The 21,245-nt window shown below is 39.2% G+C and overlaps 2 protein-coding genes across 4 annotated transcripts in view; both read right to left on the bottom strand.

Moving 5' to 3' along the window:
• Positions 1-814: 814 nt before the first annotated feature.
• mlc1 (modulator of VRAC current 1) lies at positions 815-6,074 on the bottom strand. 2 transcript variants are annotated; one of them, XM_067501878.1, is made up of 12 exons: positions 5,643-6,062; positions 4,952-5,270; positions 4,346-4,435; positions 4,098-4,151; positions 3,899-4,000; positions 3,668-3,769; positions 3,504-3,575; positions 3,298-3,414; positions 3,110-3,166; positions 2,234-2,356; positions 1,899-2,060; positions 815-1,613 (listed from the first exon to the last, which is right to left on the bottom strand). In XM_067501878.1, exons 2-12 carry the CDS (start codon positions 5,207-5,209, stop codon positions 1,533-1,535), a joined length of 1,218 nt encoding a protein of 405 aa, XP_067357979.1. In that variant the 5' UTR covers positions 5,210-5,270; positions 5,643-6,062; the 3' UTR covers positions 815-1,532. The 2 variants fall into 2 exon arrangements, with proteins under 2 accessions (XP_067357979.1, XP_067357980.1); XM_067501879.1 differs by lacking the exons at positions 3,899-4,000; positions 4,098-4,151 and having other exon boundaries at positions 5,643-6,074.
• Positions 6,075-9,174: 3,100 nt separating this feature from the next.
• The window catches only part of btbd11b (BTB (POZ) domain containing 11b), a 64,381-nt gene continuing 52,310 nt past the window's right edge, over positions 9,175-21,245 (bottom strand). Inside the window, exons 4-17 of one of the 2 annotated variants that reach the window (XM_067501876.1) lie at positions 21,018-21,170; positions 20,557-20,722; positions 19,914-20,003; positions 17,993-18,094; positions 16,181-16,274; positions 15,748-15,883; positions 14,703-14,923; positions 14,408-14,586; positions 11,494-11,599; positions 11,082-11,184; positions 10,734-10,815; positions 10,574-10,642; positions 10,282-10,395; positions 9,175-10,183 (exon numbers count right to left, since the gene is read on the bottom strand). In XM_067501876.1, coding sequence (XP_067357977.1) covers positions 9,974-10,183; positions 10,282-10,395; positions 10,574-10,642; positions 10,734-10,815; positions 11,082-11,184; positions 11,494-11,599; positions 14,408-14,586; positions 14,703-14,923; positions 15,748-15,883; positions 16,181-16,274; positions 17,993-18,094; positions 19,914-20,003; positions 20,557-20,722; positions 21,018-21,170 — 1,825 coding nt within the window. In that variant the 3' untranslated portion in view covers positions 9,175-9,973. The remainder of the gene's footprint in view (positions 10,184-10,281; positions 10,396-10,573; positions 10,643-10,733; positions 10,816-11,081; positions 11,185-11,493; positions 11,600-14,407; positions 14,587-14,702; positions 14,924-15,747; positions 15,884-16,180; positions 16,275-17,992; positions 18,095-19,913; positions 20,004-20,556; positions 20,723-21,017; positions 21,171-21,245) is intronic. The other variant, XM_067501877.1, reaches the window with a different exon arrangement.

The following is a 21,245-nucleotide window of genomic DNA, read 5'->3' as shown; positions in this document are numbered from 1 at the left end:
TAATTGTTAGTAGTGTTCTTGTAAAATGACTCATGTTATCGCCACATGACAGCAGTATTTGAAGCAGCAGCCTGTAACCTCAGGCACCCTCTGCCTCCTATCTGGGATTCTTCTGGCTACAAGTCCCAGTGAGCACGCCCCCGATGTTTGTCAGCTGCTGGATGGACCACAAGTCAGTGTTTCCTCAATCCGGTTTCTGCTGGTTAGAGAAGCCACTCTCTGTTTGTTTCCAAATATAGTCTCTCTGTCGCTCTTCCTCTCTCTGTCTGTGTGTTACTGCAGAGATCTTGGTGATCTTCATGTATAAGATGTGATGCAGCTTCCTGCTTCCTGTCATGAAAGTAATAAAAAATGCAAAAGAATGCACCATCCTGGGAAAGACAAACAAGCTCTGCCAAGAATTCTACTTTTACAAAGCTCATTATATTTAGTTTATGCTAAATAGACTGAAATGTGTTTTATGTTTATTTCTGAGGTCATTGCTAAAGACATGATTGCAATTTGTTGTCTAGCAGCTGTAAATGGGAGAGAGAGATATTATTAAGTTTAGGTAGACTATATCTTAATCAAGTTTAAGTTAATTACAACAGCAATCGTCAAAAACAATGTAAAACCCCAGAAATTAGGAAGTTGAGTGTATATTTCATGCATAATGGTAAGGTGCATTTCCAAAGAAGACAAGCAAAAACATATGAACCAGCACAAGTCATCTAGAGTCTATGCATGACACCTTCACATCACTGCAAATAATCAATGGGGTTTTGTTTTTTTGTCGTGTCAGTTAAATTTTATATAAAACACAGATGTCCTTAGATGCAGTGGATGAGTTTTTATTTTTCTAAATAAGATAGAAATTTAGGTAAAACTCTTTACACCAGTTAAAACAGTATCTCGGCAATAAAACAGTCGATCAATTCCACAAAGACATGAAGAGGCTTATTACGGACTTACAGACAAGTGAGTGGTAAGATAATAATCTGCTACACATTTAAACATGTTTCACGAGTTGTTTTAAGATCAATTACATTTGTGGAAAATGCTCCAATAAACTGTATGTAGCTGATTTTAAACAAGACACCACATATTTCTCATTACAGATAATTCTCTGTAAAAAAGACCTCAAAATGACCCAATAACACTGATATAAATGTACAGTTCTGAATGCAATTTTATACACACTCGTGGTTGTCATGCTATTGAGTAACCTTGAAAATATTTCTGACAAAAGTGCATCCATTAAACCAGACTCATTCCAATCATTTAATCCATTAAAAGTTGTACATGATGTAAAATATTTATGCCACTCCTCACTAAAGTAAGTGGGCAACAAAAGTGGACAAAAAAAAACCTAGTAAACATCGAAGCAAAGTGCACAGAGCATTATCTAAATACCTTAGTCCAAAACAATAAATCAAAAATCATATTCTTACATTGCCTTCATTTTTAAAATGTTCTCTGCTTGAGAGTAAGCTGAGGTTTATTCAACCAATTTTGCACTTCTCAATGAACGTCTTCATTTATTTTGGGGTTCTTTATGGAGCCATTTGGACCACAACCGCCTTCCAGGCTCTGTCCTTGTCAAAGTCTGACAGTGTCCCATTGGATGTTTGCTTCTGATGAGGCAAAACAGGAAAAGTGAGGAGAAGAGAGATGAAATGTGAAAGGGGAAGAATGACATAATTGAGACAAATGAGATGTAAAAAATGAGCAGCACAATGTTATTTTGTATGTATGATAAGGTGATTCCTTGTTATGTAGCTAACAAGTCTAACAGCTGGATGAAAATTAAATGTATCACATTACATCTGTCTCTTGCTGGAAGTGGAGTGACAGACATGAAGAGAAACGAACAAACAGACACATCTGTTCATTTGTATCCACATCTGCACCTGCCTCACCTCACAGTAATGAGTTGTGGTGTGCATGCTGTCATTGTACTCCGGAGCCCCCATGCGGAGCTGACTCTTGTAGGAGGCACAGTGCACCACAGTGGCTGAAGTTAGAACTGCCTGCACCAACAGCAGCACCATCAGAATCAGCAACAGAATGTCGTATGATTTCTGAAGCACACAGACAAACGTACGCCAGACGAAATTCTGAATGAGAGTTCTCAGAAATCAAATTTCACAGTTCTTCTAAAATGATGCCATTGATTTCACATACAAAATGAGGTCAAGGCTGGATGGGTAAAACCTGCACATTGCTTAATACATTTTCACTTCATTAAACTCACCTTGGCTGTTGACACATCATGCAGAAAAATTTCAATAAAGCTGATCACACTACATGAGAGGAAGCCGGAGGCTGAAAAGAGCAGGGGAGACGTCACGCTGCTGATGGCAATCAGCACCTCCACCTGAAAGACACCAAGAAGACAGAACACAGAGGATCAGAGAAAAAGAGGATAATAGAATTGTAGAACTAGAAGAAAAAGGACATAAATACAGTTAACTGGGATTTTTCCGATGAAGATTATAGTTTCCTAGCAGACAGATACAGCAGTATCAGAGTGTACATAGAGCTCAAGACTATTGAACTGTTACAAAGTTTAATAGCCACAACCTGAAAAAAGCATAGTCTCCTATAGCCTTAAATATGAAACGCAGAAAGGCCAACAAAGTCACATCCCTGGAGACTGCAGCGGACCTCTAATGTAAGCAGGTGGTAATAGATTAGATAAGTGTTCACAGAAACTAAATTAAATTCTGAATTAGCTGGGAGCCTCTGAACAGAACACAAGATCTGTGTCACATGAGACATCAGATTAAAACAAAACACTTAACATGTTAGTCACAAGAAGAGTCTACAGGGACACCTAAATTTTGTTGTGATGGAAAAAGAAAGAACAGTAGAGTATTGATTATGGAGGCAACAAGAGAATTAAGACATTCTATCTGTCACTGCCAAGCTCTAGGAAAATAACTGTCATTTAGCTTTATAGTTTAGGGAGTTAATCAAATCTGACACTGACTTTTATAATTGAACATCATCTTTGTAACAATATTAGAAGAAGCATTTTAAAATGAATGATATTCTGATATATGCTCATGGGGATTCATATGAAAGCAAACAGAATCGGACCCAGGAGACTACTGTGGGGTACACTCACCAGACATTTGTTGGGGTATTCTGACACAACGTGACTTGCAATAGCACTGGGAAAACACTGCAAAAGAATAAAGATCAGGTATAAAGATATGTGATAAGGCTTGTTATGTAATAACAACATCTTGATTTTCATTATGACCCATAATCCCAGTCTTAAGGATAAGTGAAGATAAGGTAAGGATAACGTACAGCCACAAGGATCCAGAAAAATGTTACAGACAAGTAGGGGCCAGGTAGCAAAGTATCCATGTTTAGGGCTATAATGCCTCCAAATACTGCAGAGATTCCCACAATCACCTCAATGACCTAACAGAGACATTTCTTTGTTACTTATACAGACACACTGGAACCAGACAGTAGCATCGAAGTTGCAAAGAAACTGTAAAACTACTCACAGAATATGCCTTGAGTAGTCGAGTGGGGAAGACTGCAGGGGTTATAACCATAGGTCTGTTATATGTCACAGGCTAGAAGATGGATGTAAAGATTAAGAGAAATAAGAATGGAAGCGTGAAACTTCAGGGAGGGCAAGAGAGGAGATGGAACAAAAGCAATCAACCTTTCTATGGCAGCAGCAGTCCTCTGCAGAGCGTGCTGACAGGATGACGGTGCTGGCCATAAGCACCTCCAGCAAAATCATCAAAATAAGGTTAAAGTTGATCTGAGGAAAAAGAGCAGGAGGATGAGAAGATGCAATATACAAAGATTAAAGAAAAAATAATAGTAAACATCCTTAATGTGCTAATACACAAACAATTTGATTAGTTTATATCATATTACTACAGTTTACATTGACAGCTGAAGGGTTCAGGACCAATTTACAACCAAACCAAACCAGGCAGGTGGTTGTAACAGCAAATGTGGACACATATAGAACTTGGAAATCTGACACCTTAAAAAAAAAAAACAAGAAAATTTAACATCTGCATTAGAACAATTTTCATTAGAACAAATCTTTTCTGCCTTTAGTTTGTTCACGGTTTACTTACTGCAACAAGTCTGTTCTTGGCAATGGCAAAACTAGCTATAGCTGCAGGGAGACCCTGTGAAGAATGGCACCAAATGAGCTGCTGTGTTTATCTGTTTAGCAGATTCTGCTTTTCATTATTCTGAAAATTATGTGTTTCACATGACAGTTTAATCTGCAAAATTTAATATAAACTCATTAAGATATAATAGAGCCAGTGAGGCTTCTTCAGCACATAAATGTGATTGGGATTACATGATGGTCACTTACAGAGCCTGCAGCACAGCGCAGGTAGTCCATGGCAACAGGAAACACATTTCCCAGGTATAGAGAGAAACCAGATGTGATGAGCAGACTTCCCTGCAGACACACACACATGCAGACAGACATGTACATACAAATACAGACACTCATAAACGCATTCAGCAGGTAAGGCTACATGTATCATGTCACTGAACAAAAAACTGCATAAGTCTCTACTGTGTCCTTCATAATCAGATACAGCACAATACACATGCTAAGACAAACTGATGACAATTAAAATACGGAACCCTCGTCAAGTTTATGAGTTTTATCTCCTCAGGGTAAATGTTCATACACTTTTCTGACGATACATTTCCAACTTATCATATTACTGCACCTGAATTGTTTTGGACAATGCAATAGATTGTGACCTGAAAAAGTTTCTTCTTGATTGAATGTGGAAACACAAATCAAGATTTTTTTGTTGCCATCACACTCAAACGTTCAAGACTGGGATACTCCCTAATCAGTAAAAGATGACCCCAAACTTTTGCATTTGTGTGTTATGGATTAAAATAGAAAAATCTTGTGTGTGTCTCCTTCGTAACTCTCCCTGACCATCTTTCCTCTCACCCCTATGAGGACACTGTAGAGCCAGGCCCTGTAGCTGAAGCAGGGATGCTTTAAGGGCTCCGGCTGGGCCAGCTGCAGGTCACTGGCCCTCACGTCCACTGTGTAGCTGTCCCGCTCAGGTCTATCCCGCTCCCGCCTGTCTGGTCTTCTCTCCACTCCCCTGTCACCCCTTCGTCCCAGGGTCTCACCACCCCGCTCAAGAGTGGACATGTGGCTGTAGGTGAACTCCTCTCTGGCTGACAGTTCCTCACGCTGCATCACTGCAACAGTCGGTCATTAACTTCAGATGGTATGAGAGAAAATGAGTTCGGATCCCCGCCTGTGGTAACGGGAGAAAATAGACAATTCCAGCAGTGAAATTTACAGCAACAGCAGAGATGTAAATAGATCAGATACAGAAAGGCCTATGGCTAAAAATCTATAAAATTTCAGGTCCTTAACTGGTTTTCAGCATGTGTGCTCACAGCTAGTAATGTTACTCCGTATATTTCAAATTCAAGGTGTAAAATCAACAAAACAAAAAACTAGTAAAAAATATATAGGACCAAAATGTATTGCTAGACTACTTATCATGCTGTGTTACAAAAAACCCTTCCCCTCCTTTTTGTCTGCTCAAGCCAAGAAAGTCCCACTTACTCTAGCTTCCTCTTTATCACTGCTTTTTATTTGACATTTCTCCCTCCACACTTACCTGTTGTTGAGTTTTTTTGCAGAATCTCAAAATACTGTCCAACAAAAGTATCGTTCAACAGCTGAGATCAAACCTCTACAATGAAGACAGCTTGTTTTTGTCTGCAGCTCCTGTTGCACCCCATCTCTCTCCCCCACATTTACACTCTTTTCACCCCCACTGTCCTTTTTTTCTCTCTCTCCCTTTCTCCCTGTACACGATGTTTCTCAGAAACTGTTCTGAAACTTTTTTTCTTTGAGGCCTTCAAAGCATGGAGCTAGAACACATGGCTCTTGTGCTGCCAGCCTACTTTCTGCCAAAAGAGAGAGAGTCTGTGCATGTCAACAAGGGGAGGATGAAGGGGCTCAAACTGGGGGCAGAGTTAGGGCAAACCCCTTTTTTACCCTCCCCTCTCCTCACACACAAATGCACATCAACCCACTCACAAAACAGAACAACTGACACTAAGAAATATGCATATGGTGACCCACAAAAGTTGTGTATTTAGAAATTCCACAATTTCATCATCTTCAGTGTCAAATAGTTTGTTTTGCCTAATGTTGAAATAGCAAAGTGAAAAAACAGAAAAGTTATTTTCATTAACATAATTTTGAATACTCATCAGAAGTATCAAAAATAATCAAGGAGTGTATAAAAGGCAAGTTAAAATACAAATTGCATTGGTGCAAAAGTTGACAACATAATGATAATGAATTATTAAACTAATATTAAAAATAGAAAGTCTGAACAAAAGGCCAACAACCCCTAATGCTTAATGAGTGGCACCAGGTGTGTATTACATTGGGCTTAAACTTTAAGTTGGTAAGTGGACAGATCTCCAGGGAGAGTGTTAAACAGTTAGCTGAGAGCAACACAAACAATGGGTTTAGTAAGGAAAGCCTCAAAATGAAACTGGTAAACCTTCATAAGGCCAGGGCGGGATATAAAAATAGTTAAAAGGCTTTTATATATACCAGTAACAACTGCAAATGCCTTATTCAATAAATGGAAGAAATGTGGACACAGTAAAACTCTGGTGGAAGACCAAGGAAAAAGAACTCAAAGAGGCCACAGAAAACTAGCTTGAGAGCTACATTAGAATCCAAAAAAGTGTGTGTAGTGAGAAAAAGCCTGCCTTTGAGGAGAGGTTCACTGCAGTGGTTTTCAATGTGGTGGAGCCTCGCCGATGTTTTGGGGGTGTGTGTCTGCATGAGGAACTGGAGCTCTGCATAAAGTGGACGCAAGAATGAATGTAAACAAATGCCAGAAGATTTTAAAGCAAAGCCTCCTACCATCAGCCAACAACGTAAAAATGGCAGTGGATCCTATAAGTGAATGTTTTCCCAGAACCTTCCAACTCTCTAGACTTTAATATTGTTTTAAACCTGTGGATTGCAAATGAGGACATACAAACTATTAGTCAACATCTCATAAAAGGGGATGCAATCATTTGCAATCATATAATTTCAATTATTTAACTTTCTTTTTAGTACACTCTTTGACCATTCTTGCTAGTTTGAAAAACATGTTTTACTTATTTTGCCATTTTAAAGTAAGGAGATGCAGAGCGTTGTACTGTTTCTCTGTAGTGCTCCCCTCACGGTGTCCCTTGGTGTGACTATGCGCTCTACTTGCACTTCACAGCCCAGTAAATTAAGATGCCCAGCGGTGCTTTAGAAAAGAGGCAACAGAGACATTTCCATGACTTAATCACATGGTCTCTTGTCTGACACAATTAATCTGATTAACGATATGTAATTTGAGCTTCAAGTAAGATTTTCCTTATTACTCATTCACAAGTAAATACTATTGAATGATCTTGTGAATGTGTGTTCATTGTGTCACTACATAGGCATGTACATGTATGTGTGCCTCAGGATTCCATTCACTCTTTAACACAGTGCAAGCATTCTCTGCTACAAATTGTTCCTGGGCGGCAGTAACCATGGTGACTCCTTAACAACTGCTGTCACTCGTCCCTTGCTATTGTAGTGTCTCCACCTCAATACACACACAGATACACACACACACACACACAAAGCAAGAGAGGGAGAGACACTGCAAATACCATTGAAGAAAGAAAACTATATTGCAACAGCTTTTGCCTAGAAACAATAAAGAGGATCTGAGGAATAACACCACTTAGATGAAAAACTATTCAATTAAATTCAGCTGGAAATCTAAAAATCCCAAAAAGGCATGTCTGTGTTTTCTCTCTGGTCTCTTCCACTCAGTTGACAGAGACAAAATGGACCCAAACAAGCCCCGAGTATCATGCTACCCCTGACATTTACGTCACATTAAGAGAAATAAATATCAGTATCATGTCTAGCAAGTGTCAGGGATCGCGGGCAAAATGACTAAAATAAAAGTAAAGGTCATCTAATGGCATGCAGAATCCCTTGGCATTTATTTTAAACTGATACAAAGTTTGTGTCTGCATGGGAGGTGGGAGAGGACTTCTCATCATCAGCATCTCCTTGACAGCAGCAGAACAGAGTCACAGAAAGGCCACAGGTGGCCAGTGAATTCAAACCGGGGACGTTCTAGCTGCTAACCACCAGGGTGCCCGTAAACAGCACTACATTGTAATTTTACTTTTACCGCAGTTCCATGTATTTGGGGTCTTGGGACACATTTAATCATTTTTCATTTCCTTTCATGAGATAACAGAACAGTGGTTGGTCCAGTGTGTTCAAAAGTGGGGCTATTCAGAGGACATGGCCAGACTGAAAACATTACCAAAAAACCTTTACACCTGCCTTATTAGCTATATACATACTGTGACTTGCTCATGTTCATTATACTTACTGTACTACATGTTTCCATATGCATCAGTGGCTGTAGGCAAAGCATAAAAACACAAGACTTGTGTTTGATAACTAAAATAAAAGCCTAGTGAAAACCTCCAAGTAGCATTATCTCACAACTAACATGGTATTAGTTTGCTACTAAAATTATGCATGTTATGGCTAACATAAATAAGTGTGATGTAAAAAGTTACTTCTTTAAGTAAAATTTTCATGTCTTTTTTGTCATTGATTTCAGGCAGTTTATCCAAGACTGTATTGGCTTGAGCACATGGGTGCCACATTAAACAACCTCCCAGCTGAGATCTAACCTTTTAGCTGCAGAGAACAAAAACTAACAGGACAGCCTTCAAAAGTTCAAACGGAATAATAGATGGCCCCTTTTGCGGGTGATTTTGAGCTACAGACTCAAACACAACAGTCTAAGAGCTGATTTGTTGTAGTCTTTATATTAATCTCTATAGAGGAAAACTATACCAAGCCACACATATACAAGTCATGTTGTTTAACAGATCTGGAAAACAGCTGACAGCATATTGTTCCCAGTTCAGGCCCAGAGCCACTTGTACAAAACGACAACACCATTTGACTGCTACACATTTATAGTGACCCATGCTGATGATAAAAATGTTCTTACACAAGCGTGAAAGTAGCTGCTCAACATATCCTCCCAAAGTTTCAGACAAAAAAACAAAAGAAACAAAAACAAACTAAACAAAAAAATAAAATAAAAATCACAGTCATCCAACTGACATGCAACATTTAAACACAAATATTAAAAGCTTTTTTGTTTTTACAGCAATACCAAACATTAAGACACATGAGAAAACATTTTTGATATAGACATTAACTTACATTATCAATAGCTCTGTTTTTATGAACAATATTTACAAAGTAAGAGTGGAAGGAAAAGTCTTTCCCAAAGTCCTTTTTTGCATCAGTCATATTACAAGCACTGTTTTTCTTGTTTGGCTTTAAAGAGAAATCAACAGATAATTGAATGTTAGTGACGACTATATAAATTAATTACTCTGTACACGTCTACTTATTTGAGCAAATAATTACAACCTGAGGCAGCACTTCTTCCTCACAACCAGGAAGTGATGCACTGATGGCTTATCACATTACACATCTGACTGCAGTGTTTGTCCTCTGAGTTTCGGTAGTCCCACCTGATTCATTCAGATTACCCTGCATGATGTTCTATATAGCTGAGAAACTCTTGCTGAACAAGACACATTGTTACAGTAATGTGTGTAGTTGGCAGATTGTGGCATAACACAACTATCTTGTGACAGTAATTGTATGTTTATTCATAGTAGACAGACATCGACAAGGTGGAGAGACAGACTTGTTACCATCTGTGCTAAGATAACACAAAGCATATTAGCAGTTGATGAGCACAGGGACAAAGATCATTGCTTGTCCATCAGTTAAATTTTTTCTTTTTACTTGAAAGGATCTGGCACTCATTACAGTGTTGAGCCTCTGATATCGGTCTAATAAATACTCTCTTTTTCTGTGTTAAGAAAGGTCAGGAGCTCAGACGATGGATCCCTTTGAAGAGGACAGGTGTATTGACTGGATGCGGATCGCCAGGGTTTTCTCTATGTCCTGCAGGATGTCACAGCTGGGGCTATCTGGAGGTGCATCATACAGCAGCTGCTTGAATGGTTCTAACTCAATCAGGATAACCATGTTCTTCAGGAAGTAGCCCTCTATGTAGGACGCCAAGTCTGGAGCATCAAGGAACTTCAAGAACAAAGGGAGAAAAGTTTTCTGTTTTGTTTTTTTTACACACTGACACTAACTTTGTGTGTATTTCTGAGAGTTTGTAATTCTGTTTGCACCTTGGTGTGGTTGTAGATGTCCACACACGTTTCTGTGTTGATGTTCTTGGAGCAGATAATTTCACAGTGCCTCTGTAGTGCCTCCAGCTGAAAGAACTTGGCTGCAGACAGGAGCTGCAACCACAACTAATTAATATTAACAACTATGAAGGTTGATCACTTATGCAGGTGTGGTAGTGAGTCTTAATATTGTAAAATATTTCATAAAATAACCCAAAACAAATGTATTATTGTACAGAATAAATTACAACTACTAGGACTGCAGGGAAAACCAGAGCCAAAATGTCCAAACCTCCATAACATCTGTGTTTCTGATGTGCAGAGCGTCAGTCCCTCCACAGTACAGATACTGCATAACCAGCTGAAAGGATAAACCCGTATTACAAAGCAACTTCATAAAGCAAGTAGATCCTGTAGATCCAAAATCTGTCCTGTTTATAGTATAGTATTACCTGAAAAATTTGATATTTGACATTGCTGATTTCAATGCATGTATTTTCACCACAGGGTCTGTTTGCTAGAAGAGACTTAAACCTTGAAAGACATGAGAGTGTGAGAGAGAAAGAGAGAGAGAGGCATCACACCTTGGACTGGGAAAGGTAAGACCTTCAGTTTAATACATTATGAGACTGATGTAGAAATCAGTTTTCATGAGTTATTTCCACCGTAGTTCTACAAATACATCCTCTGTCCTATGATCCTCAAGTACCATAAGTAAAAACTCTCATATAATCATTTTAGTGGGGAAAAATGCAGTTAATTTTGTGCTAATGCATGTTGAAAGTCACATGCACAGTTACCTGCTGGAAGCTGTGAAGAGGAGGACTTTGTGGGCATAAAATGGCTTCCCCTCCACCAAAAAGGTCACATCTGACATTTCTTTATTGTTCAGGAAGTGAGGATCTGAAAGACATTATGGCCAGAAAACCTTTTTTTAGATGTACACCTTAGCCTTACGAACCATTCTACACAGATTTAAACTACACATACGCAGGAATTTTATTTTACAGTTTCTATTGCAGTGACTGAACATTAGGTGGCAACATGTGCTCTTCCCAGTACAGTGATACTTTTAAGAAATTATTGGCAACAGCTGGCTTAAAAAATACATCAAAAGAGTGCTTCTGAAGGGCTGTAATTATGGATTTTTTCATGTTGTCAAACAGTAGATTTCAGAGTAACAACTTTTAAATGATAAAGACAGGCCCTCACCTAGACGTGATGACTGCTTCTTCTTGATCTCTGTCAGTTTGGGGATGGGGTAAGGGCCATAACACTGGGTGAAGATCGCAGAAAGCTGCTGACTGATCACTTCATTCTGACACAGCACAAACAGAATAACAAAACAGTAGAGCGTAAGAGGAACTGCTTGGGTGGGGGGCAGTGATCAACCGTCATCCAGGAGTTCACATTAGGCAAGGACACAAGCACTTACTGTAGTCCTCTCCTACACAAACATGCCCAACACAATTAACAGTTCAGCGAGAGAGGTTAAGCTTCTGCAGGCTTTTATCAAGCTAAATGTTAAAGAAAATGCTCCTATAAGTCACATCTCACTCCTTTCAAAAGGGATCAGATGAATGTTACTTCTTACAATTCCTCAGAGATTATTGTGATGGTAAACTGTGAAAGGCTACAGCTAGGATCCTGAGAAAGACAAAAAGACAGAACAGCAAGAGCTTTTTATCCTAACACCTAACTTTCCATTGTGTGTGTGTGTGTGTGTGTGTGTGTGTGTGTGTAGGTGTGTGTGTGTGTGTGTGTGTGTGTGTGTGTGTGTGTGTGTGTGTGTGTGTGTGTGTGTGTGTGTGTGTGTGCATAACACTATAAGCCCCTTGTGTGCAGTCAGGCTGCTGGCTTTTAGTGAAGCATGATGCCAACAAACAGCTATTAACTGCCTCCTATTCCACCAGGGACAAATGTATGTTTGTGTATCTTCATCCACATTAAATTGCCAGACACAATGTAATAAATAAACAGATGACATAAATGGATCGATGCCAAGATATAGCAAGATACATATAGATATAGTAGACAAACAGACAGGCAGATAGAAAGATAGATAGACAGATAGACAGATAGATAGATAGATAGATAGATAGGTAGATAGATAGATAGATAGATAGATAGATAGATAGATAGATAGATAGATAGATAGATAGATAGATAGATAGATAGATAGGCACATGAAAAAACTGTTAAAGCATGGATCAGTTGAGTCAGGTTTTCTGGCTTTTAATTAATTCCTGGCTAAGTGCAGGGTCGGTCCCAGCGGCTTTTAAAAATACTGTCGTCCAGCCTCTTGTTAAGAAGCCAAATCTAGACCCCTCGTTGTTGCCTTATCATACAAGATTGTTTTTATTCAGCTACAGCCATTTTTTGAGAGACAATGGCATTGAAGAAAAATTTCAGCCTGGTTTTATGTCAAAACTCTGCACTGAGTCTGCATTCCTAAAAACTAATAGTGACATTCTGTTGGCCGAGATCCTGTTGGTGCTTTTAGACCTCTCTGCTGCAGGCATCTCAGCTACTGTACTATAAGTGCCTTTGCAGGGTCTTGGAACCCTGGCTCCACATCTGAAGATTCTTGTAAAAAACAGGGTGATGTTTGATAGTGATCTGAGATTTAATAAACAGAACAACTCTGTTGGGAAGTACAGCTTTCTCCAGCTGAGGTTGTAATCCAAACTCAAGTTATTCCTTTCATTAATTATTTTTAAATAGCAATAAATGCATTTACCACCTCCAGATGCTGCCACTTGTCTTTTGACTAAAACCAGAAAATTCAACAGGATCTGGACTCTCTTCACTGGCTTCCAGTTTTTTGTTTGTTTTTTTGAGCTGATTGAAGTTGTTGATTCAGTTTCTTTTCGATGTGCCAAGGGCCAAATAGCAACGCTGGGGTGAATATGCTTTTGCTGTGTTAGCCCCTAAATAATGGAACAGTTTACTCCTGAATGTCAGAGCACCCTCAGACCTGGCAACCTGTTTTTTTTCCTCGGCTTTTAATGCAAATTAGAGTGTGATACTTTCTTTTAATTACTTATTTATTGATTTTTATTCCTTGTGATCAATCGTATTTTACTTTTATGAATTTATTTTGTGTATGTGAAGTACTTGTTACAGTTTTAATTTGAATCTAGTCATAATAAAAAAAAAACTGTAGTTATCCTTATTCTCATTTTGAATATTTTAAATTAGGTATATTGTGCTTAGTAAAAATTTCTATACAGACACCAACAATTCATAATATGACTATTCAAAATGTGGATTATTACTAGAAAAATTCCACCTCCACATCTGTGGATATCTGTTGATGGGTAAATCGGATGCCATTCCAACATAAAAAGGGTTCAATGACTATCCACAATACTACCCTGGATATCCATAATAGCATTTCTAGTATTTCTAGTATTAAAATTTTATTAGAGAGAGAGTGTACTTTGATTTATTGTTAAAACTGCTCGCCATATAAGGCCAACAGACTATCTTGCAGAGGAAAGATAAACAGCTGGTACCTTGATGTCATGGTGGTAAAAACAGTGATAGGGGTCCCTGAGGCCATCATAGAGATGAGGGTCACTGGCCCCACCATACATCAGCCAAGACAGAGAGACAAGGTCTGACACTGTAACAATCCACTGCGTGTGTGTGCGTATGTATTTATGCTCATATCAGCATTAACTTGCTGACAAGGCAATGCTAAGATAAGACAGAGAAGACAAAACAAAGCGAGGTGCAAGAAGGGAAAATGATATGCTGTTTTAGATCTAAAGAAGCATACCATGATATTATGAGCTTAAGTAATAAGACAAGGCCATGATTTGATGAGAAGCAACAGAGAGAAGCAGGAGGCATATCATAAATAAATATCATTTCAGGTACTTGATACTAAGGGCTCTGGGGCTCTGTCAGTCTGTGTGAAGCTGATGACCTGACTATGAAGTGACAGCCATAAGAAAGGGGCCCAGTAAACAGAGTAGACAAAATTGAAATGAAGATGTAAGCATTTTGAAGATAGATCTTAATATGCATGTGTATTTTACTGCAATAAACTAGTATAAAGTAATACAAGAAAAAACTGAAATTGAAAATCATCTAACAGGTGACACAGACAGTGCAGTACCTTGCTGGCTCTGAGGATCTGAAACATGAGTGGCAGGCCATGTGTGATGAGCTCCTCAGTGTACTCATCTTCCTCGATGCAGCTGAACTCTTTCAGAAGACCCTGGATCAGAGGTCGACGGTGCTGATGGAAACATGTACGCAATGACTCCAACCACGTGTGCAAAGTCCATGGGACCCCTGAGAAGTTACAGAGGTAAATGCAGTAAAGGCACGAATCCCAAACATGAATGTAGAGCATGTGGTACTGCAAACATGGCATGCAGATGTTTTATAAAGTTTTTCAAGCAACTCACCTAGGCTCCGTATATCTATTGTGATGTCTACGTGCCCGTGTTCTGCACTATGGTACATGGCTTCTTTCAGGGCTTTAAGTTTGGCCTTGCCCGTTCGAATCAGGTCAAGCTGAGATGGACTTCTACCTTCCAGCTCTGAACCTTCTGCCAGGATCTCCTCCAGGGACAAGACATCCCCTTTTCCCTTCTCTGTATGGGATAACAGCTTTCGAAACACATTTCTAGAAGAAAAAAAAGTACAAAAACAGATATTTGATATTCGATGGGTCTACGTTGGCTGCCAGAACCAAGATAATTGTTCTGTTTTTGCATAGTTTGAGTTTTGAGGGGTCTCATGCACTGAGCTTGTGTCTTCTGCTGTAGTGGTTTGTGCAGTGGCAAAACGTCACCGCATGGCAAATAGGTACATTTTCTTGTTTTAAGTATCTTACAGCTTGCATTGTTATTTCTGCATAAGGCTGGATTTTGATTACCAGGTATAGCTCATTTTATGCAAAAAGACACTTATCTATCTTGAAAAGTGGAATAGTTACTGGTGTTAAAAAGGTGTATGAAGTAGCTGCTGTAGGGGCTGAATCATTTGTACTCAATGGTTTTATGTAATGATACATTTTTAAAAGAAAAAAATAGATTTGAAGCATGTTTATTTGTGTAATTATGTGACAACAGAATGAAAAATGAATGAGTTGGACACAATTAAGTCCATAACAAACATGAACTACTTAGCATTGGCTACAGGGTTTTAGAGGTATATAATATTATTAATATTAAACTAAATAAAATATTAGATTTCTTTCCACATATGGACTCGTTTTTTTTTGCAATGCAATTTAAATTCAACATGAACAGGACAATGATTGACAAAATTACTGATTTCAAAAAGGGACATGCCACAAATTTGTGGACACGCTCTGTTTAGTGTGTGTCTGTGTATAAAAAAGATGATCTGCTGGAAACAGTTTGAACAGAAGGTTTTGCTCCACATTCTGAGTGTGTATTAACTATTGAACATTTGTGTGTGTGTGTGTGTGTGTGTGTGACATACCTGTGTCCATGAGCTGCTGCCAGGCTGTAGGAGTTCATGTCTCCCTGTGGTGCAGTGGAGATGCCGTTACGGTACATGGTTCCCACCATGGGGTCTGCTCCCCTCTCCAGCAGCAAACTCACCAGCTCAAAGTTACCTGTGCATGAAAAAGCAGTTTATACAAAGTATACAGGCAATAAGATTAAACCAGAACGAGACAGAGAGAAAGATGAGCAGGCAGCAAACGTTTGATCATTTGTTCTGCATGCATGCCTTCATTTGTCTTTATTTTTCCAGCCCCCAGAATAAATATGCCTCTAAAGTCATAAGTCATCCAGCGATCATGCAGACAGTCAGGTTGTGATCAGCTGGTTATAGATGGCCAGCTGGTGCTGTCAGCATGGTACAGTACAGCAGGATGGGAGGCAGAGGATTGGGGAGTCACACTGTGTACCTGCAGCAGCAGCCAGTTGCAGCGGTGTCTCTGTATAGTTCTCCATCCCTTCCTGCAGGGACCCTTCCACATTGGCTTTGGCATCCAGCAAGAGCTGCAGAGGTCAGGTGGAGACATGGAGGGGTGTCAGAGACAGAGAGCCGTAGACAGAGAGAGGGGAGGGTAAGAAGGGGAGGTCATTTGGCTACAGACTCAGACTAGTAGTCGACTGGGAAAGGTTGGCAAATCTTTATACGGCTCATAAACACATGAAGAAATGTCTAACTAATTTTTAGACCTTTTGTTTTCAAAACACCCTGTTCTCCATAGCCAATCTTTAGATTTCCTGTAACTGTCTGGTAATTGCTTTCACTGTTTAAGTAATAATTTAACATTTTGTATATTTTTTCGCGGAGACTCTCAAATCTGCCTTATAAAAATGACTTTAAAAGTTTTCATTATGATTAAAATAATGACATACACGATGCTAGAGGTTGACCAGGGCTGTTTCTCCATCTCTTCAATCTTTATGCTTTGTGAGATTGAAGCTAACCATAGTTCCAGCCCAATGTTATAATGTAGATATGAGTGATATAAATCTTCACATTCAAATAATTTTTTTTCCCAGTATATCAAACTAATATTTTTCTGCTTGCTTACTGTATATTTATTTAATTATTGATTTCAAAATTGATCTGAGCATAAACCACTTAGATGCATCATCTTCTTTTCGTGGGCAACTGAAACAAAAAACACAAAATAAGACACACATAAAGATTATCCTAAAATCCCCTATTACTGTCACGAAATGATAAAAATAAATCTTAAATTACACTACTAATAAATAAAGTAACAATATAACATGTAACTATAACTACAAACAAAAGAAAGAAGATGTACATTTCAGGTAAGCAGCAGAGAAACCTTAAAAATATGTAAATAGGTCATTGATCTGAGAGAACTTGGTCAATTATTCCAATCTGATGATGATGTTTTAAATGTATACGTCCTTGTTCCAATTTCTTCAAAAATAACTTTTAGTTCTCTCTAAACATATTACCATTTACTTAATAGGTTGTTAATAAACTGTAATTATTTTATATTTAAAGTTTAAGTATTTAAATTAACAAATAATTATGCTTATCCAGTGTTTGAAAATGATTAACAATGGATAAACAATGCTGCAGATTTATGTCATCTAATAGAATAAAAAATAGCTTGCAATTATAATTAATTTCCTGGGAAGCTGAGTGCAGAAACGAGAATGTGATGAGTTTAATGACAATACACTTTTGGGATTTTTAAATGTATTCTTCCTTTTTTCAGATGTCCTCAAAGATTAAACTGTGATGTGGTTAAATCATTAAATTCCATTAAAATGTAATGATTCAAAATCCAATTGACAGAGCATTTGGAGGGCAAACTGAATTAGTTAAGTGAGTTCGATGACAATTAAAGGCTTTGTTTCCACTTTCCAGTTGCTAAATGCAGAGTTTGATCCATTCGTTCAAAAATAGTAATTGACAGGAGGAGGCCATGTTCAGCCCTGAAGAATGAGCAGCAAATGTCTCCCATACTGATAAAAAGATTAAAGTGGTACATCACATAGATAGCATGTCAATAATCTTACAAAAATGAAAATAAAAAAAGAGAGGCAGGAGAAAACTCGTAGTGGAGAACCATCATCATCATCATCATCATCATCATCATCATCATCATCACCACCACCGACAACAAGCTTTGATGACAAACTGACAATGATGACCAACCATGAGCTGAAGCACAACGAGAGATCATAATGAGAGAATCACAGGTGAGAGAGGATGTCACTACCTGCACCACAGGCACATGTCCGTGTAACACAGCAAAAGTGAGGGGCGTCGCCTGCCGTGTTTCAGGAAAGACTGAGGGGTGCTTGTGCACTGAGTTTGGCACCTGGGGAAGGGACACAGGTGGGTGGGTTGGGTGGGTAGGAGGGAGAAAGGTGAGGGAGAGAGATATGAAGCCATTAAAAGTACTACATGGCCTACGGAGCACAAGACAAGCAGTTTCAGGGAGGACAGAGGGGGGACTGGATGCTCTAAAGTAGAAATCAGAGTAATTAACTAGGAACCCCAGGGCTGCAGAGGACATCCTGTCACTCTGTTCGCTTTATAATGAACACAATGGATTGATCTGTCTAGTTAGGCTTCGTTGTAATGGTTTCACTCGGATCTCTTCACCCTCCACTGTGGGTTTCGCTGATGGGGTTCTGACCCGACCTCTCTAAGGCTCATCTCTATGGTTATGCTGCAATGAATGAATGAGCCAAATGAAAGCATGACATACATGAGACACGGTCACATGAACAAAGCACAAAGGTACATATTTTTCCTCATGCGGCTCTGGGGAAAAGGGGACCTGGAAAAATCTGCACACCCAAAAGAAACACTTTACAATCCACAAAGGAATTTTTGTTTCATGACTCAAGTACGAATAAACTAATCATCACTAATACCAATAATACAAAAACCTAAAACATGTTGTGGTTTTATTAACAAACATTAATGAATTGTTCTGCCACAATCAGCATTAACACCAATTGCTCCGCACTTTAGTATCCTAGTACTATACCCATTGGTACTGAATGCTCACATTTAGTCACTTGGCAGATGCTTTTATTCAAAGCAACTTACAAGTGAAGAACACACACCAGGGGCAATTTTGGCTTCAGTGTCTTGTCCAAGGACACTTCAAAGTGTCATGTGGCAGGGAGGAACCAGGACCCAAACCACTAGCCCTTAAATTCACGGATGACTGCTTTACCAACGGAGCCACAGCTGCCACATTTAGAGAAAATACTTAAGAGAGTATAGTTTATTTCTCTTTTCATCTAAAATGGCCCACTTCCTTCACTTTCTTATTCATGAGTCTCTTGTTCTCTTCTACTATACCGTAATTTATAAGCCAGTACATCAGCAGTCTGTAAGTAATACTTTTTACCTGATTCATACAACATACAAAATTAGACTAATTACTATTAGTCTTCATGTTTTCAAATTTAGAACCAGATGTATAGAATTGGTCTAAAACAAGGACATTTATTTTAGTTGACAGTGCTTTGTGCTTTGCCCGGGGGGTCATGAATACAATGGGTGGGTGGGTGGATGCTGGGTGTTGAATTACAATGCAATTCAACACTGACACAATGGCTGATGGGACATGATGTTGATATGGCTATGACTATCTAAAAAACTAAGATTATGAGGCGCCAACTGAACAACTTCTCCGATGCCTGCACAGTGTTATAGGATGCCAGCTCAATTCTCTGCAGACTGCAGTTTGCTTAAATTCAGACAAACTGTTTTCCCTTGATGGAGAGAAAAAAATGACTCAGCAGCAAACCTCCGTGTCATGTTTTATGCTCTAAATACTTAAATGGAAGTGGTTTTCTATGCACATATTGCATTTTCACTGTGGTTGTATATTAGCAGTAAGTGCCTCCTGATCCTCAGCTCCTATACATTTTACAAACATGACACATACAGGCGGTCAAGACAAGGAAGGGGAGATGAGGGACAGCATGTTTGGCTTTCTCCAATTAAAACAAAGAAGTAGTTGCATAAATAGATGTAGATCTATTTTATCCAGAAAGAAAAGACTCCATTCAAGCGGGCTCCATTGTGATAGGTTGTTTCTGTCTATACTTCCATTATTTGACTGATCTCCACAGTATTAATCCCCGAATGGCAGAATAAACTTCACCACAACTCACCTCGTTGTTAATATCAGCTCCCGCATCCAGCAGCATCTGTACCATGGCCTCGTCTCCACGGACACAAGCATACATCAGTGGGGTCATCCCCTACGAAAGGGACAGGTACAGAGAAGAAGAAGAATGAGATCATTTCAGGTAGGGAGTGTCATTGAAACACCAAGTCTATCTTAAAGGCTTTGTTTGAGAGTCAGTAAAATAATATTCTGCCACTAGGTTTCAAAGGATTAAATATGAATCAATATTTCCTCACGGCTGTCAGAGACATGAGCAGAAACTTACTGTCTTATACACTGTGTGTGAAAGTTTCTGCTTATATTATTCTTTAATGGTGATTTTCACATGGACAGTCATTGGAGTTACACTTGCAGTGCTCCCTTGATGATTTACTGTACTGGTGGTAGTCATGCTATAATGCAGAGCTCCTTGGCAGGAAAGCTGCAGGAAAAAATATGTCAGAATAAGCTTTAATATGTATGACTGCCTTTCTGCCAACAAGTCTGCACAGTGCTCGGAGGTGAGGGAGCCACAGTTTACCATGCAGACAAACAAAATGTTCTCCTCTACAGACTGTATGTGTGTATCAGTGTTGAAAAAAAGTGCCTGCATATGCATTATTTAATATGTTGACTGTGTCTCTAACCTGCTCACTCACGCTGTTGATACCGCCTGGCCCTAGCAGGCTGACAGCCTGCTTCACCAGGTCGGTGCGTCCACAGCTAAGCATGCGGAAGCCCAGGTCCTGCAGGAACTTTGCCTCAGTAGAGGCAGCATCCAGTTTCCTTGAGGCACAGAAGCAGTCATCCGTTCTGAAGAGCAAAGCGCACAAAGTGATTCACAGCACAAATTTTTATTTTTTTTTAATGTTTGCAATGCACCATATTTTCCCTAAATATTTGACAACATTTATTTTTTAACAGAATAGGTAGCTTGAGTGTGTGGGAAATGGGCATATATTTTCATCTGCGTGTTATTGAAGTGCGTTCTTAGCTGAGTTCACATGTATGCCACTTGGGTTTTTGTTTTTTTTTTAAGTGCAGAGGAAGTAGCTGGGTGCACACACGCTATGCAGCCTGAAGGCAAGTACGCTGCTTACAGCCATACCGGAGCTGGCGGGGCTCACAGTCCACTCCAGGCAGCAGCAGTCTGGCAGCCTGCCGAACATCATCGCTGTCCACTGAGAAGCTGCGTCTGTGTTCGGTGTGAACCACGGCCACACGTACCCACTCCATCAGAGGTGGCAGCACCAAAAATGGTCTGCAGGGGGAGATAAAAGCACATGTTGTTGCCACCAGAGACACAATGAACTTCAGACATCCTAAACACTTGCAA

Source organism: Channa argus, chromosome 4, assembly GCF_033026475.1.
Source record: "Channa argus isolate prfri chromosome 4, Channa argus male v1.0, whole genome shotgun sequence".
In the NCBI taxonomy this organism is placed as follows: Eukaryota; Metazoa; Chordata; class Actinopteri; order Anabantiformes; family Channidae; genus Channa; species Channa argus.
Note: the sequence above shows the minus strand (reverse complement) of the source record. Positions and strands in the feature narration are given on the sequence as shown.

Bases quoted from the DNA above. Each gene is read 5' to 3' on its own strand.
- mlc1 (XM_067501878.1), bottom strand. From the start codon at position 5,209: ATGCAGCGTGAGGAACTGTCAGCCAGAGAGGAGTTCACCTACAGCCAC. The intron at 3,770-3,898 runs GTAAACTGTAGT...CTTTTTCCTCAG, and splicing joins TGAACCCTTCAGCTGTCAAT to ATCAACTTTAACCTTATTTT. The intron at 3,167-3,297 runs GTACGTTATCCT...ATTCTTTTGCAG, and splicing joins TTTTCTGGATCCTTGTGGCT to TGTTTTCCCAGTGCTATTGC.